The 17,819-nt window shown below is 34.6% G+C and overlaps 1 protein-coding gene across 1 annotated transcript; it reads left to right on the forward strand.

Moving 5' to 3' along the window:
- Positions 1–1,523: 1,523 nt before the first annotated feature.
- Positions 1,524–14,605, forward strand: LOC113515269 (acyl-CoA-binding protein homolog). The gene is made up of 4 exons (XM_052898480.1): positions 1,524–1,768; positions 1,998–2,036; positions 10,559–10,676; positions 13,943–14,605. The coding sequence occupies exons 2-4, from the start codon at positions 2,022–2,024 to the stop codon at positions 14,080–14,082; spliced, it is 273 nt and encodes a 90-aa protein (XP_052754440.1). The 5' UTR covers positions 1,524–1,768; positions 1,998–2,021; the 3' UTR covers positions 14,083–14,605.
- Positions 14,606–17,819: the final 3,214 nt, after the last annotated feature.

Below are 17,819 nucleotides of genomic sequence, written 5' to 3' on the forward strand. Positions count from 1 at the left end.
CAATCTCTTGCCAATTCTACTAATATGCTCTGACTTCGCTGTGGCTATAACTCTTTTGAAGGACCTAGGCAGAGTTATACTTCTTTTTAAGAGCACTGGTGTTAGGGATCTTTAGTAACCTTTAGCCCAGGTTAGGAAGCACTCCTGTTTCAGACGAATGCTGTTCTACAGGAGGCGACGTCCATACCAGGGCTATTTCCCGCCGACAACAGAGTTAGAAATAAATAATTCCATTCCCTGAAGCACCACATCAGCAATGGAATCGGCAATGGCGTCGGGATCATCCAGTGTGAAGCAAACCTGCCTCCATGGGTAAGATGCGAAAAAAATCCGCATCTCATCCCAATCTGCCGACCTGTAGTACCAAATGCGACGTCTACCCGTAGAACGAGGTGGAGTCGGACTCGTAAGAGGCACTTCGCTCCGCACCAAACAGTGATCCGACGATAACAAGCGGGGCTTCGACGGAGATCACATAGTTGTCTATTGGGTGGTCAGCAGAAGGTCCAGCAGTGAAGGTGAATGGTCCAACACATCAGGGATCGCGTAAGAGCTGTGTCAGACCATAAGCCAAAGCAAAGTTTGAACAGATCTTCCCGCATAGTCGGTTGTACTTAGATTATAAAGCCATTTACATAATGGGTTAAATTCGCCAACAATCACGACTTGACGGAAGGAAAGCTCAAGCAAATATAACCATTTGGACGTGCTCAATAAGTTGGGTCGGTTTCATGTTACAAAATAATATACGCATAGATGTGGGATGGTCATTGCAATCTACGCGCAGCCATAGAATGGACGATTAGCCTTTGTAACTCCCAAGGTCTCGTGGGCCATCAACCTCTCTGACATACGCACATAACCGGCACGCGAAACAAAAAATGTGAAATTTATATACCGTATTTTATTTGATTCGTTAGCTAGAGGGTCTAAAAATGAGTCTAAACCAATGCCGGCCGCGCCGTATCATGTGGTATCAAATTTTGTATGTAGATAATGCTAATAAAATCTTTATTTATTTCATTGGTTCATAATTTAATAGTTGTGATAGAAGAATGCATTTTTACCAATTCTCTCCAGCAACATGGCTGCTGGATAGGTGGTATTAGCTTTTTTTAAGATTCCACTGCCATATTATTGAATGTGAAATAAGTACCTTGGTGTCAACTGTCAAGTTAAATGTCATAATTGGTTCGACACCATCAGAGTTGCCAAAGGTAATAATTTTCGACATTCTCAGTATTCTTTTCGTACAGAATTTATATATATTTGTTATATATAAATTCTGTATTTATATATATTTAGGATATGTATTTTATTACCGCAGAACAGGAGATTTATATAAGTAATGTACTTAAATTCATAGCAAAAAACTGAAATATCCTTCTTGAACAAAATATTCATTCAAGTTATGTGAGCCAATTTCAGATAGGTAGCGATTACATGTTACTGGACAATTTTGTATCTATATGTTCAGGAGTTTACCGGCATAAATAGATCATTACTACTGGCAACCCTGTTTACTGTAGTAAAATTAGGTAGTATTATTAGAAGCATTGTTATTTTGTATTATTTTTATTTATTTCAACCGTATATGTATAATAATTGTTAATTTGGTAGTGATCTCAGTGTGCGTGAAAATCGAAAGATTATTCACACCTTGATTAATCATTTCTGTCGTTATAACTACGTCAGTCAGGTTTCGGGTGAGATTAGTCGTCAACAAGTACTCGCGAAGTACACTAGTGATCACTATTCTTTTTTTAAAGTAAGTGCCGGCGTATTAAAAAAACGAAACTTTTAAAATATTTCTGTCTTGTTGTCTTAGCTTGTTGCATAAAGTGCATTTGTTGAGTTTCATAGTTTAGCTCATCAGGTTTTTCGAGCATTCTCAAGTTAACTTGAAACTTCTTGGATATATTGTGATAGACTCCTACGTCAAATAGTAAGCTCAAGTTGTAATTTTAATTTTAAACAATTGTATTTTTGTGTTCTAGGTTCCTTAATCCACAATACACAACATGTCTCTACAGGAGGTGAGTTATAAAATTATTATACTTAAGGAAGATTTTACTCTTAAGATTTTAAGTCCAAAGTTCATAAATATATTTTTTTAACCCATGAGGTTGGCATAGTCGTTCAAATAAACGTTATCATTTTTTTTTTTTAGTACGTTTGTTCCGTTTGGAACAGGCTAAGGTCGGAGACCATGCTGCCTAGTCTTCAAAAAGATAAACGAATTTTATTTTTCTAATCAATTATTGTCATAATCTTCAATATTTCATTTGTCAAATTTACATTTTCAAAATATCTTTTCTTGAGTTTTTTAAACCAGATAAACGTTATCAATTTTTTAAAAAAATATGTTTTAGAAACAATTTTTTAATTGTAAATTCTTAGATCACTGATAAGTATTATTTTGTTAATTGGTTTGGTTACTTAAATTTTATTGAAAAATTATGGTATAAGCTATAATAAACAACATCTTCAGATGAAGTATTGAAGAAGCCAGATATTTAGACAAAATTATTATTTCCTTATGAGCATTTTCTTATCAAACTTCAGAGTTCAGTTTTTAGTCTAGTATATCTTTAGGCACATAATTCTGATATTTTGTCTTGTGCTTTATGAAAAAGTTAATTCCAAAAAAAATATATATACTTTTAATGTAAAGTAACATTATAACTTGATGACTAGGCAGTTTATGCATTTAAGATCTTTGACTCAAAATGATTGGCAAAAAAACATCTTCACACTGAGTCACATTACTTACATGTTTACTAAAGATATCTAGATTAGTAAGATAATGAAGATTACTCTTGTTTATATATATATGTAGAATAACATATATTTTATTTATTATTCTATGAGTATTAGGAAATAGATCTATCTAGACAATATATAAATTTGTTTTTAAATAATTACAATTTACACATAAAAAATTAACACAATTATATATAATTAATATTAAAATATATGATAATAAAAACAGTGTTATAAAGATAATATATTTTAATAGATTTATTATACTGTTAATTATTATAACCTTAATAAAAAAATCCTATCACAATAATCACTTATGCTAATCCATAAAACTCCTCAACCATTTTTAATAAAATATTGTAAATATGTATTGTTTTCTCCACTCAACGAGATACAATATCAGTGTTGTATATTTTTTTTGTTGTCAGTGAGTTGTGGCCATTTTGTGTCAGTGTGGTACACATTTTTATATTTTTTTTCCATGATATTGTTGTGGAAATTTGATTTATTTTTAAGATTTTATATGTGTGTGACTGGAGCTAACAAATAAACATTATTTATTATTATCATTAATATTTTTTAAATAAGAAAATATAATCCAATAGGTAGTTGTAGAGGGTAAAACAATGTTTGCTCCTTAGCTAGTTATGCATGTATTTTATATTACAAATGATTTTGGAATGATAATTTATGGTATAATTTTTTTTATGCAACTAAGAATAAACAAATAAATTATCACATTTATAATGTTAGTTATCCTTTAATACTAAGCAACTGTTATATATTTTCTTGCGTTCTCAATAGTGTTTCAATTCAAAATTACAAAGAACTTGAGTGCTTAATCACGATCATTTATTCAGTCAACTTATGTGGAATACAAAAGTGTGAGACAAGAGATGTTATAAAAAAAATGTCAAAAATTACAATACTTGAGATCTTTTACGAAACATATGAACATTCGTAAACAATTCTTTCCTAAATTACTTATAATTTACGACAGCAGCCATTTCATTTTCATCAAATATCATAATATTTTATGAACTATATATACTAGTTGACGATATCTTGTATTAATAAAATACTAATTATAGGATTCATATGGAAGACATATTGGACTTATTAGTCATTAACTGTTCACTCTTACTCAACTGCTCACACATAAGCTTCTTTCATAAGGGAAGTGTTGCCAGTACTTGCCATGCTTGGCAGGTAGGTTAGCAACTGAGGTTAGGCTTTAGTGGTGTTTTAAGAGGGACATTACTGTCTATCCTTTAACAAATAACTTCCCTTATTCAAGTTTTACGACACCCATGAGAGAGGAAGGGGTGGTCCATTCTATGCCAGGATAATATGGCACAAGGAAGACATAGGCTGCTTTTTATTCTGATCAATCAATATATTACCCCAATTATGAGGACAATGTAGAATTAACCTTATTAATATGATCAAAGCGAAAGTTTATAATGATGGAAAGATGTTTCTTTCATGAAAAAATTACTGAACAGAATTTAATGAAATTTGGTAATGGGTCGGTTATATTCAAATTTAGCCCAAAGGATACTTTAACACATGGGACACAGCTAGTATTTCATAAAACCAAGGCTGCTTAATATATTGTGTACATAACCCAATGAGAGCTACAAAGGTGTGAATTGTCTCTTAACACACACAGGCTGCCTGTCCATGACCTTTGGACTTGTATGTGAATTCAGAATGAAGTGTATTTATAAAAACATTTTCTACATGGAACGAATCTCAGCATAATAAATTTATTAAGTAGATTATTTTATTAAAACAAATGTACATTTCTGTCTGATATTCTTAAGGTCTTATGGCCGTGTGATCCCGGCACAGAATAGGCCACCCCCTTTCATTAACGTAGGTGTCGTAAAAGACGACTAAGGAACGGCGAGGGAAGGGCAGCAGCGTCTCTCTTAAAACATCTCTAAAACCTGACAGCGGTTACCAATCCGTCTGCCAAGCGTGGTAACTAATCGCAAAACCCCCCAAAGGGGAGACTTATGTTCAGCAGTGGACGGTTAAGGGCTGATATGATGATGATGATGATTCTTAAGGCGTCTTTAATAAATAACGAATTTAATCCAAAAATAAAATGAGATAAATAAGAACTGGTCGTAATCAGTAGGTATCAGGACAAACAAAAAAGAAAAATTGAGTTCGATTTTCAAACTTTTTATTTATTTTTTGCGTCAATCAACTAATAGTGTAAGGTGTTATTTAAATTGTGCCAATAGTAATAATAGTTTTTTTTTTAATATAAAAAAAGTCCGTGTTATGATGTTCGTTCATGCTACAGTCGGTCATTTGATTTTAATAAATTTTTGTATATATATGTGTATTGTTTGTTCCAACTCGAGAGATAGTATAGGTATGACGACGATAGGTCCTCTAATCCTCCTGATTAGGGGGTAAGGGGGGGCCTCGGGGCGGACCCCTTTACCCCGTCTTCAACTCCGGGGGCACTACCCCCGGCTCACGGGAACAATGCTTCTTAACGCAGAACGTGAAGCGTGATCTTCTATTTATATTAGTTATGATTTCGATGAAAAAAAATTGATCCAGTAGATGGCGCTACGGGCCAAAATAGCGTTTGATGGGTCAACTAGTTTATTTATAATAATTTTCCTATCAATTATTACTTTTAAAACTTTTAAAATGAACAGCTAATGAAGTTGATTTTTTTTTCGTGTACAAAAGTCGATTGCTTGGGTACCTATGGAATTCCTAAATTTCCTAGGAATTCGTGTTTCTACCGTGAAGCAGTTATGTTTGCATGGCTGTGTTTCGGTTTAAACGGTGGGATATGGCGTGAATTTACAGGATACAGAGGAAATCACCTGAATCCTTAGGAATGGCAACGCATCAACGTATCATGGGCGAAACAGTATGCTCTGTTATGTCCATGGTATTGGTACTGCTCATGTCTATAGGCGACGGTTACCACTTTCCATCAGGTGGGCCGTCAGCTTGTTTGCCATTCTAAGTTGTATAAAAAAAAATTGTTCTCGTGTTTTCTAATCTCAAATATTATCTATTTACTATAGAAAATAGCGCTAGCGACAATGCCGCCAATTACCGATAACACAACAGGCCTGGCATTGAAAATGTGGGTAAACATGCCGATAATTACTGCTTAGCATGTGTAATTATAGAGCTATATTTAGAAATTACGTGAAAGTCAGAATACTTGTAAAGCACTGGAAGCGGACTACAAAAGTCGTCTGCTCGGGCACCTCTGTCTCACACGTGTTTTCCTATCGTATTTGTGTTTTTTTATAATAGGTGCGATTGGAATGTTAACCCTGCCTGAGCTATTGGTATACGCTGGATCCTGTCAAACTTTGTGTACATACATACATGGTTATGTTTTGGATTGAAAGAAAAGCAGCCAGCTTCATTGTCGTGAAGATAGTGAATTACAGGGTCCCAAACCCTGTAACTTCACTGTCTTAAAAAATCCGTCTTGGCCTGGGAGGAAAGGGATTGTTAGTAATATAAAATATAAAAAAAAAAGACATAAAAAAGTAACCGAATAAATGCATATTATTCGAAATATCATATCATATAACCTAATATTCTCGAAAATGTTTATCTACTAGGCTATGTTATTATGTAGGTATGTCGCATTTCAGCTTTTTATATAATATTACTCATATGAACAATACAATTTTCAATTTAACTTTGTACAACATTGAACTAAGAATTTACATTTTTACATGTCATTCGAAATTGACAAACAACGTTGTGTCATGCCATGTCTCAAAAACTTCAGGTCACGACTCGAATAGTTTACAGAAATCCTAACTCCCCTTATTCATAAAAATGTTAAACTTTTCATATACCTATTTTAACTATTGAACTGTTTTATATCATTCTTTTGTGCTGAATTTTAAAACCTGAATGTTTTTATTTTTAATTTAAAAAATAAATAGTAATAGGAATCAAGTGTTGTTTTTAATAACAAAACTTTTTTTTTTAAGATGTCAATTCAGTAACAGACAAGTCAATAAAAAAACTAACTACAAAGAAGGGAACTACGTGGAGGTCGACCTAATAAGGTATATTGCTAGCAATGGGGCTGTCAAACTCCATTTCCTTTTTCATCCTTTTCCCCCTCCAAACCGCCTGTTAAATGTGGCAACTACTGGCAAAATCCTCCAAAGGGGAGGCTTATGTTCAGCAGTGGACAGTTAAAGGCTGATATGATGATACTAAGAAGAATGATGATGAATCATGATGCTCGCTTATTAAGACTATCTTACGTGATAATTTAGGACATGAGGCAAAAGAATATAAAGATGGCATTGTTTTTTTGATTAGCAATTTTTGAACTTAGCGACCGCTTGTACAGCATACAACATTTTAAACCCAGTAGTAGAATCATAAAGAACGATAGTTTGAAGTAACTTGTATACAAGTCTATTTTATTATTTGAATAAAAGTGATTTTTAGTTTTATGTATGTTTTATCAATTTAATAGAAATATTAGGAATATATTTTTTTATGCAAACCAATAATAGTTAATAATCATAACACAGTCGAAGCCGAGTTGTTTTTGTTCCAAATTCTATTGTATATATATATATATATATATATATATATATATATATATATATATAATTTTAAACTCGAAAATATTACTATAAAGTAGCAATAAAATAATTCAACAGCCACAATACTAGCTTTTACGTGCGACTTTGTCCGCGTGACAGCGATATGTTTACTGACCAATACCAAATTTCATAGTGGTTAGTTTAAGCCGTTAAAACGCTCTCAGGTAACAAACAAACTCACTTTAACATTTATAATATTAGTAAAGATTCAGCACACCGGTAAAATGCTGCAATTATCTTAACCAAGAGAAATTTCTGAACGAGATTTCTGTTTAACGTTTATTGCCCTTTCTTGCTCGCTCGATAGTCGACTATATCGTAACGGGTTAGAGAAAAAAGTGGCGTAAACTATGGAAAAATCCAGTTCCGCATATAAACAACCGCTTTCACATACCGAAAACGGTAACAATTGTAAACATACAAATTTACATTTATTTCATAACGTTTAAAATATTCCGCCACTAGTTTGATGGTTTTTTTTTATACAATTTAGAATGGCAAACGAGCTGACGGCCCACCTGATGGAAAGTGGTAACCGTCGCTTATAGACATAAGCAGTACCATGGACATAACAGAGTATACTGTTTCGGCCATGATACCCCCATGCGTTGCCATTCCTGAGGACTCAGGTGTTATTCCTCTGTACCCTGTAAATTCACGCAATATCCCACCCTTCAAACCGAAACACAGCCATGCAAACACAACTGCATCACGGTAGAAACACGAATGGTATGATGAGGGACAATCTTTGGTGTACTTTTTTGTCCGTTAGGTGGTATCACGTATAGTTTTCTTTTGATATATGCTCTATTAAAAATATGCGTCTGATCTTTTTTTTTTACTCTATATAATCTGTTTTTTTTTTCACGTATAATATTACGATTTTATTTTTTTTCAATTTGCGCAGAGGTATCACACCTTAGTTATGCTACCTTCAGAAATTACCGTAACCTTGAGGTATGGCAACGCATGAAGTGTTTCATGGGCGACACAGTTGACTCTGTTATGTCCATGAATGTCCAATACAGTTCGTTAACATTTACAAGCTTTTATTTGCTGTAGTTTCAGTTTTTCTTATTAAAATTTGCTATCTATTCATCTGATGATTTTGATGGCATGCTGACGCCTTAGATGGCCATAGGAACTCGTCAACTATACATGATAGGGGGAAAGGGATTGTTAGCAATGGAGTTTGACAGCCCCATTGCTAGCAATATACCTTATTAGGTCGACCTCCACGGGGTTCCCCCTGGAAACCATCGTGAACAATTCTTGTTGAATTCGTCACGATGGGCTAACTGACCTACTTCATCCTCACCTATCATCCTTCACTGGTGCCTCGCCGGTGTATACCGATAGCACGGGTGGGGTTATCATTCCGTTATCATCCATTAAAAAAAACTATATATGATAAATGGGTCGTGTTTGGGCTCGTTTGATTTGTCTTGACAAAAATTTTATTGTAACTTTACGTGCTGTTCAGAGTTGATAATGAAGAGTAAAAGCTTGTTTTTTAAAAATAATTTTCTAAATAGACTTGTTCACCTTATAGGTGTAGGTATATAAAAAAAATTCTAAGAAATATTTTTGTTTGTATTTTTATTAAAATTAGTGTAAATTTATTGGTTAACTGAGATAAAATGGGTTATAATTTTTATTTTATTTTTTATGCAACTCAGAATGGCAAACAAGCTGACGGTCCACCTGATGGTGGGCCATCAGACACCAGGAAAGTGATGATGTAGGTAACTTTTTATTAATTGCAGTTATCTATACTTCTACTAATCTGTCTGATTATAAGGGGAAAAGGGATTGTTGGTAATGGAGATTGAGAATCCCATTGCTAGCAATATACCCAACCAGGTCGACCTCCTCGCGGTTCCCCCTGGAAACTATCATGGTTAATTCCTGATGAATTCATCATGATAAATTCATCATGATAGGTTAACTGGCCTGTTTTCATTCTCACCTATCACCCTTCACTGGTGCACCGCCAGCGTATCCTGTTAGCGCAGGCGGGGTTACCATACCATTTTTACCCATCAAAAAAAATCTGTCTGATTATAGGTACATAGGAATGATTTGATTTTTTAAATAAACTAAAAAGATACTTAACAAACTTTAAAATGTATGCGAGTAACATGGTATTTTACTTAAAAAAAAAACCAAGCGGAGCCGGGGCGGGTCGCTAGTCTGTATATAATTATGTATTTGTTTATTTCCAAATTTTATCACGGGCGAGTACTATTTTTTGCTAAATAACAGAAATACGTAAACCTGCTTCCTCGAGCACTTTTAAATATTTACTGCTCAAACTCAAATAAAAGGAAAAAAACATTTTTTTTGTTTAAAATACGTTATATTTATCTGTTTAATTGATAAGTGACTCATTATTTAAATCATCTGGTCATGGTTTTTAATGACGTTAAACTAGCTTTTACCCGCGACTTCGTTCGTGTTACTTAGATATGGTTATTGATCGGTACAAGTAATCTATGTCTTTCTCCATCCCGTATGGTATCTGTATACTGGATTTCATAGCGTTTGATTAAACCCTTAAGGTGCTATGAGATAAAAAACTAAACAAACAAACTCTCACATTTTTAATATTAGTGAGGATTTCTAAACAACTTTAAATTATTTTGAATTATCGAGGTTTTTTTTATACAACTTAGAATGGCAAACAAGCTGACGGCCCACCTGATGTAAAGTGGCAACCGTCGCCTATAGACATGAGCAGTACCATGGACATAACAGAGTATACTGTTTCGCCCATGATACCCCCATGCGTTGCCATTCCTGAGGACTCTGATGTTATTCCTCTGTACCCTGTAAATTCACGCCATATCCCCTTCAAACCGAAACGCAGCCATGCAAACACAACTGCTTCACGGTTGAAACACGAATGGGAGAGACGTACCCAAGCAATCGACTTTTGTACAGTCTCCCCCTGGTACTTTTAACTGTTATTTTAGTATATTTGTATTATTGACCAAAGCATACGATCAGAAGTAGTTTTGACTGATTTTGCTAGTCGATAGTACTTTTGATTGGTTAAGATGCAACAGATGCATAATACGTGTACTATCTAATGGAAGTTACAAAGCATGAGAGTACTATGGGAATGGAAATTAATGTAGGGCTTTTTATTGGTTTTCCAGCAATTCGACCAAGCTGCCGCTAACGTTAAGAAGCTGAAGTCCCTCCCCAGCGATAAGGATCTCCTGGAGTTGTATGCCTTGTTCAAACAGGCCACAGTGGGAGATGCGGACCCAGCCAGTGAGTTGTTTGTCTTGTCTAAATCTTATTAATTCTATATATTAAAAACTAGGGACCAAATGAAACGGAGATAATACTTTTAATATGCAATGAGAGGATTTTAGAATGGAAAACTACAGAAAAAATGAGGAGACAGCCATTAGCAAAATATATTTTTAAACAATATGTAAAAACAATATGTCAAAAAAATATATAAATTTCGAATGACAATAAGAATATAAAAATGTAGCAAAGAGTTCGCTACAATGTGTAACCTGTATGTAAAGGTAGAATACAATCTATGTACTAAATTTCATTCAAATCCGTTTAGTAGTTTTTGCGTGAAAGAGTAACAAATGTCATTCTATTCATTCATCGTTAAAAATTTATGCGACCTTATCGCTAAAAGCGATCTCTTCCGGGCAACCTTTGGATGGAGAGGAGTAAGTATAAACAGTTTGATCGGAGGCACGATGAAAATTCTATCATTTCTAAATATGAAGATGTATGAATGTAAATATATATCCCTACTCATTATTATATATTTATACTAGCTGTTCCCCGCGACTTCGTCCGCGTTTCTGTCATTTTTCGTAAAATAAGTAGCCTATCTCCTTCCTCACGGTTCAGTGGTTTTGATATAACAGACACATTTCCCTTCACTGCTCTGCTCTTATTGATCGTAGCGTGATGAAAAGTATACTATAACCTGCCCAAGAGTATGAAGAATAATTGTACCAAGTTTCGTTAAAATCCGTCGAGTAGTTTTTGTTTCTATAACGAACATACAGACAGAGAGACAAAAATTTTACTGATTGCATTTTTGGCATCAGTATCCATCACTAATCACTACCTGATAGTTACTTTGGAAATATATTTCATGTACAGAATTGACCTCTCTACAGATTTATTATAAGTATAGATAGATAGAAGATATATACACATGCATACATACATATCCACATATACATTCATATGTTTCTTTATATCGAGGTTCTCATTTCGGTTGTATATTTTTATATTTCTTACCTGTCAGTTAATAACCAATATGGATATACTTACAGATTGGTCCAATAGAAATTTTATCAAAATCATTTTAGGTTTTAACCCCTTCTTTGCATGATTTTTTTATTGATGAAATCAAAGTTCTACAATCAAAGTGATATAATTTATGTTTAAAATTAAAGGAAAAATGGTTAAAATAATAAATTTGACAGCTATGTTTTTTTTTCTGCAAAGGACATTAAAAAGTTATCCAGACACAATCAACTTCAAGTGAACTTGGTCTTTTATATAAGTTTTAGGCATTCAATGTTATGATGGAAATTTCCACCAGTATGCAAAGAAGGCTTCATTCATTTTCATTTAAGAGTTTCCTCTTGTCGGTGCAACTAATTCATGCATCTTCCTCCAGCCAGCTCTATCCCAGGCCATATCCTTTATCTCCCTATACTAAAAGATATAAAGAAATAAGAAATATATAAAGAAGGGTTAAATCAACATAAACTGGTTTTATCACAATTGAAGTCAATTTGTTTTGTGAGACAATGTTTAGTTTTAGTTATATTAGTAAGATTTCCCAGTATTCCGTAAACGAAAAGTCGCGCTTATATAAATCTTTATATCGACAGTGATAACGCCAAGTATTAATCATTATCAAATAGAGTAAACTATTTTTGTATGAAACAATATTAAAAACATTCCACTATTAATCGTGTTTGTTTATTATTATCTTCGATACGGACGTATTTTTATCTTTTATCTGTCGATATCTTAAGGTTCAGTTGTGATATTTATTTATAGTAATTTTATCTATAACTTTAGATATATAATAGATATGTTATTAGAATCACAACTTGGGCTTCTTTTTTACTATATGTTTTTGCCCCAGTTACACCTCTGTTTGGTAGAAAATCTTTGGTTGTCTGATCAATGCCTGGTCACAAAGTGGAAAGATTACCATTAATGCGGATTCTAGTTTCCATATCTAGGAATATACTCTCTTAGGTCGATGGTCCTGGGATGCGCAGCAGTGTCCTTTTTAAAATGTCATCAAAGCCAAACTGCGGTTGTGATACTCCCCAACAAATTGTCATTGGATATTTTTGTTTTTGGTGCAATAAAGAGTTAAATAAATAAATAAATGTTTCTAAATTAGCGAACAAAATTTTTTTTCTTTTATGTCAACATTATAACAGCAAGATATATTTATAAATTCTAAAGTGTATTTGGTTTCCTTCAATTGTAAGGATTAATACTTCGGTTTCTTACTTAAGTCAAGATTGAAGTCGGTTTTTTGTGCAACAAAATCTTTATTCGTTCAAGTTTCAATGCGCATATATTTCTTTGCGCATACGGGTTACCAGTCAACCGTGTACGAGTGTATTAGCCACTTATTTTTAGTGGAATACTCGATACGCCCGACATACTATTTCGTTCTATTGAACATCGCATACCGGTATAAAGACATTTAGTTCAATTTACTTATTTGTATTAAAAACTAGGTGACCCGCCAGATGTCATTCCGTCAAAAAACGTATTTTATGTCATTATTTGTTGTCGTTTCTAAATTGATTTAATTTGGACAGGCAAAGAGCATGGCTCATACAGCCGTTGGCTCATAAGTTACTATTACTTCTTTATAAATGGGGACACAATTGTTTCATCCGTAATTTATACAGATCTGCGTAGGAGTTTGAAAAATTTAAATTGGTAGTTAGGAACACTTTGTATGTGAAAAATATGTGATTTTTACGTTTTTGTAATTTCTTTTTTGCATAGATTTTCTCGGAGTTTAAAGAATAATTGAACAATAATCTCTCAGTCCGTCAGTCTCAGTGAGATAGTCCTCAATGGCAACACATGGGGGGTATTATGGGCAAAATAGTATACTCTGTTATGTCCATGGTACTGCTCATATCTATAGGCGAGGGTTACCACTTTCCATCAGGTGGGCCGTCAGCTTGTTTGACATTCTAAGCTGTATAAAAAAAAATCTCTATTACGTCAATATTAGTAGTAGACCATTCACTAGTTTTACACTTGGCAATATATTTAAAGATTTATTTTTGTTTATACCTACACCTATTATGACAAAAAAAAAAGAATTAATCGCGGGCTCGCGTGGAGGTTGATTTAACTATAATTCTAGCAATGAGGCAATTGTTAGTCCTTATTATTAACAATCCCTTGCATTTACAATTTACATATGTCCTATATAGGTAAATTTAGGGGACATTTTTTAGTTTTTGTTTACTACTTCATTATATATTTTTTCCTTTTTCCAGACAAACCCGGAATGTTAGATCTCAAGGGCAAAGCGAAGTTCGAGGCGTGGACCTCGAAGAAGGGCACATCAAAGGAGGACGCACAGAAGGCCTACATCGCCAAAGTGGAGAGCCTCGTCTCCTCAATCGGCCTCCAGTAAATAGATCTAAGTTCATCGCATAATTGTCCGACAAAGCAAACGTGAAATTACCAACAACTAATTTACAACCTTAATATCTGATCAACAAAGACAAAAATTCACTGTGCTTGTCGATGATTATATAAATTTATTTTTTTAATGAGCGGAACGCAGGGTGTTTCAGATACAATTGTCTTTGGTTGTGCTGCGTATTTGTCATATGAGAGATAGTAATTCACGATATTTGACTTTCAAATGTGAGGTTGTGTTATCTATGGCCTAGTTTGATTCTGGAATAGTCGAATGTATTCAAATGAATAACCGTCCGACTCATTAAAAATTGTCTATTTATTTATGGTATTAGGATATATTAGTTATTATTAAGTAAAAATCATCACAATTATAATGTAAGCATAACTTTTGCTATATCGTTTTTGAACACAACTTTTGGTGCTCTTACATATTTTTATTTAATATTTTGCATTTGTTTTTGTTATCAAGTTTTTTATACAATTACATGAAATAAATCTGTTGGGAAATGAAATGAGTTTATTTGTATCTATAAGTACCTAATCGCCGTGTGGTCCCGGCATAGAATAGGCCACCCCTTCGTTTCCCATGGGTGTCGTAAGAGGCGACCAAGGGAGGACGAGGAGTGGGCAGCACCGTCCCGCTTAAAATATCTTCAAAGCCTAACTGCGGTTGCCAATCCGCCTGTCAAGCGTGGCAACTACTGGCAAAACCACCCAAGGGGTAAGCTTTTGTTCAGCAGTGGAAAGTTAAAGGCCGATATGTATCAAAGCACTCCAAAAGTACAAACGATAAAAGTATTATAGTAACTTATTACAATACTATTATCAAATCGCATATTATTGGAACCTCTTTTTGGAAATTCTTTGGAAATTCTCACTAACCTGAACCCTTATATTGGGTAGGTCTGAGAATCGGCCGACATCTATTATTCATACCCCTCAATGATAAGGGTGATCCTAATTATTTATACCTAATTTTTTTTTGACAAAATTTTTTATTTCTGTTTTATTATGATTAAGCATTTAAAAATACCAAACGACTTCAAATTTTCACGCTCTTACGATCAACCCCTGTTTTTTAATCGCGATTTTTATATTCAGCAATAGGGTTTCAAGATGGCAATGGAATATAATAATTGTAGTATGAGAAATTTTCATGTACAGTTTATAATTTTTCCTTTTTTTTATCAATTTAAATTAATCGTCAAACCTCACCAGTCGGTAATTGATCAACTACCAATTGATCAGTTATATCACGGAGTAAGGATAATTTTTTTTAATTTATTATTTTATTTTTAAAGTAGTTTGCCGTTTGCTCTCGGTATACGGTATAATGGGCCACGCCTTTCCATGGATGTTGTAAGAGGCGACTAATGGAAATTAAGTCGAAGGATGGGTAGTAGCGTCCTTCAATGCTGTCCTTCAGTCCTGCTATTGCCAACTTGCCTGCCAAACGTGGCAACTTTTGGCGAAACCCTCTTATGGGGGTGGCCTTTTTTTTTATTGGATGAAAATGGTATGGTAACTCCGCCTGCGCTAACGGGATACGCTGGCGGAGCACCAGTGAAGGGTGATAGATGAAAATGACAACAGGCCAGTTAGCCCGTCATGATGATATCATTAGGAATTATTCATGATAATTTCCAGGGAGAACCGCGAGGAGGTCGACCTGGTTGGGTCGATTGCTAGCAATGGGATTCTCAGTCTCCATTATTAACAATCCCTTTTCCCCCTCTAGTGGGGGTTGTCCTACACTACGTTTGCCCGTATAGTGTCGCCACTCAAGAACCTTTCTCCCCCATCGGTTGCCGGTCCTTCGAGCTATGTGACTATCCAATTGTAACTTTGGTTATCCTTCGGGTTATGTCGGTGACTGGTTTTTTTGCGAATATCCTCCATTTATCATTCGTTAACTGTCCACTGCTGTACTGCTTCCACATAAAGGGGATATTGCCAGTAGTTGCCACGCTTAGCAAGCAGGTCTGTAACCTCAGTTGGGTTTTTGGTTGTGTTTTAAGAGAGTCACTGCTGTCCCTCCCTCAGTCATTAATTTCCCTTAGTTACCTATGGGGAAAGAAGGATTGACCTATTATATGTCGAAACCACATGGAAACTGCACTAGGTTTTCTAAATCAAGAATATTAGGGGGGAAAGTGATTGTTAGTAATGGAGATTAAGAATCCCATTGCTAGCAATATACCCAACCAGGTTGACCTCCTCGCGGTTCCCCCTGGAACCTATCATGGTTAATTTCTGATGAATTCATCATGATGGCTTGTTTTCATCCTCATCGATCACCCTTCACTGGTGCCCCGCCACTGTATCCCGTTAGCGCAGGCGGGGATACTATTAAATTTTCTACCAATAAAAATCAAGAATATTAAAATATTTTATTTATATCTATGCATATCTAGAATTTATCATTAGACTACCGAAAATGGTAAACATGGTGATTCCTACCTGAAGGAAAGTGCTTGATGACCGCCGCTTACAGGTTTCAACATAATTATGTGACAGATTTATGGTACCACCCAAGGCACCTGTATTATCTAATTAATAAACTAAAAATAAAATAAATTTAAAAATAAAATAACTCGGAGTCATTATAATTAATATAGTAGTAATTGTTAGTTTTCAATAGTAGGGAGATTGTTAGGTATGTCCTGTTAATCCCCTGTCAGATTGCTCTCGGGGTCATTTTGGAATTTATCGTGGTTGATTCCTGATGAATTTATTGCTGTCGTAGTTAATTAATTCCTGATGAACGTATTGTCATGTACTTGTCTTCATTCTCACCTGTTATCCTTCATTTGTATTTTGCTAATGTATACGGATGGCGTAGACGGGGTTATCAATTATTATTAATGGAATAGTGATGGTATCACTAATTCTAATCTTCTAAAAAAAGATTCCTGATAATGGTGGCACAAATAGTGTAGTAGGAAATCACGATCATTGAAAACCGATTATAGTATTATATATAAAATCCTTTCTTACGCAACGAAACATGTGACTTAGTGGTGGTATTTTTTTTTATGGGTGATAATGAAATTGTAACCCCACCCGCGCTATCGGTGTACACCGGCGGGGCACTAGTGAAGGATGATAGATGAGGATGAAACAGATCAGTTAGCCCATCGTGACGAATTCCACAAGAATTGTTCACGATGGTTTCCAGGGGGAACCACGTGGAGGTCGACCTAATAGGGCATATTGTTAGCAATGGGGCTGTCAAACTTCATTGCTAACAATCCCTTTCCCCCCACTTAGTGGTGGTAGCTTGTGAACGGGCCTTTTGCGAGTGGAGAATCCTTCTCAGTTTCCTTTTCTCCATCGTCTAAGTTGGTGTGCTGGATTACATTTAGTGTGATCCTATTCAGGCTTTTAAATTGGACGACGGATGTATTTGTTTACTCCTAAGAGAGACAAAAGAATAATTTTTTTAATCGAGGTAAAAATTCATGTTTAAATATGCCAATTGTCACGACACACGACGACGTATATTATAATAGGAAATACGCCGATAAATGTTCACAACAATAGTACCGGATAAATACTTATGAATATCCCAAAAGAGATTGCTCCTGAACATCATCATCATCTTCCTATCGTTATCCCAAGTTTTTTTTATATACAACTGTGTTTCGGTTTGAAGCAAGATATGACGGTCCATTGACGGAAAAGGTAACCGTCGCCTATAGACATTGAGCAGTACCATGGACATAA

This window comes from Galleria mellonella, unplaced genomic scaffold, assembly GCF_026898425.1.
Source record: "Galleria mellonella isolate WM207_F2 unplaced genomic scaffold, CSIRO_AGI_GalMel_v1 utg103, whole genome shotgun sequence".
Lineage (NCBI taxonomy): Eukaryota > Metazoa > Arthropoda > Insecta > Lepidoptera > Pyralidae > Galleria > Galleria mellonella.

What these genes read in the sequence shown, in the direction of transcription:
- LOC113515269 (XM_052898480.1), top strand. An exon ending in GGGAGATGCGGACCCAGCCA is followed by an intron (nt 10,677 to 13,942) that starts GTGAGTTGTTTG and finishes TCCTTTTTCCAG; the next exon opens with ACAAACCCGGAATGTTAGAT.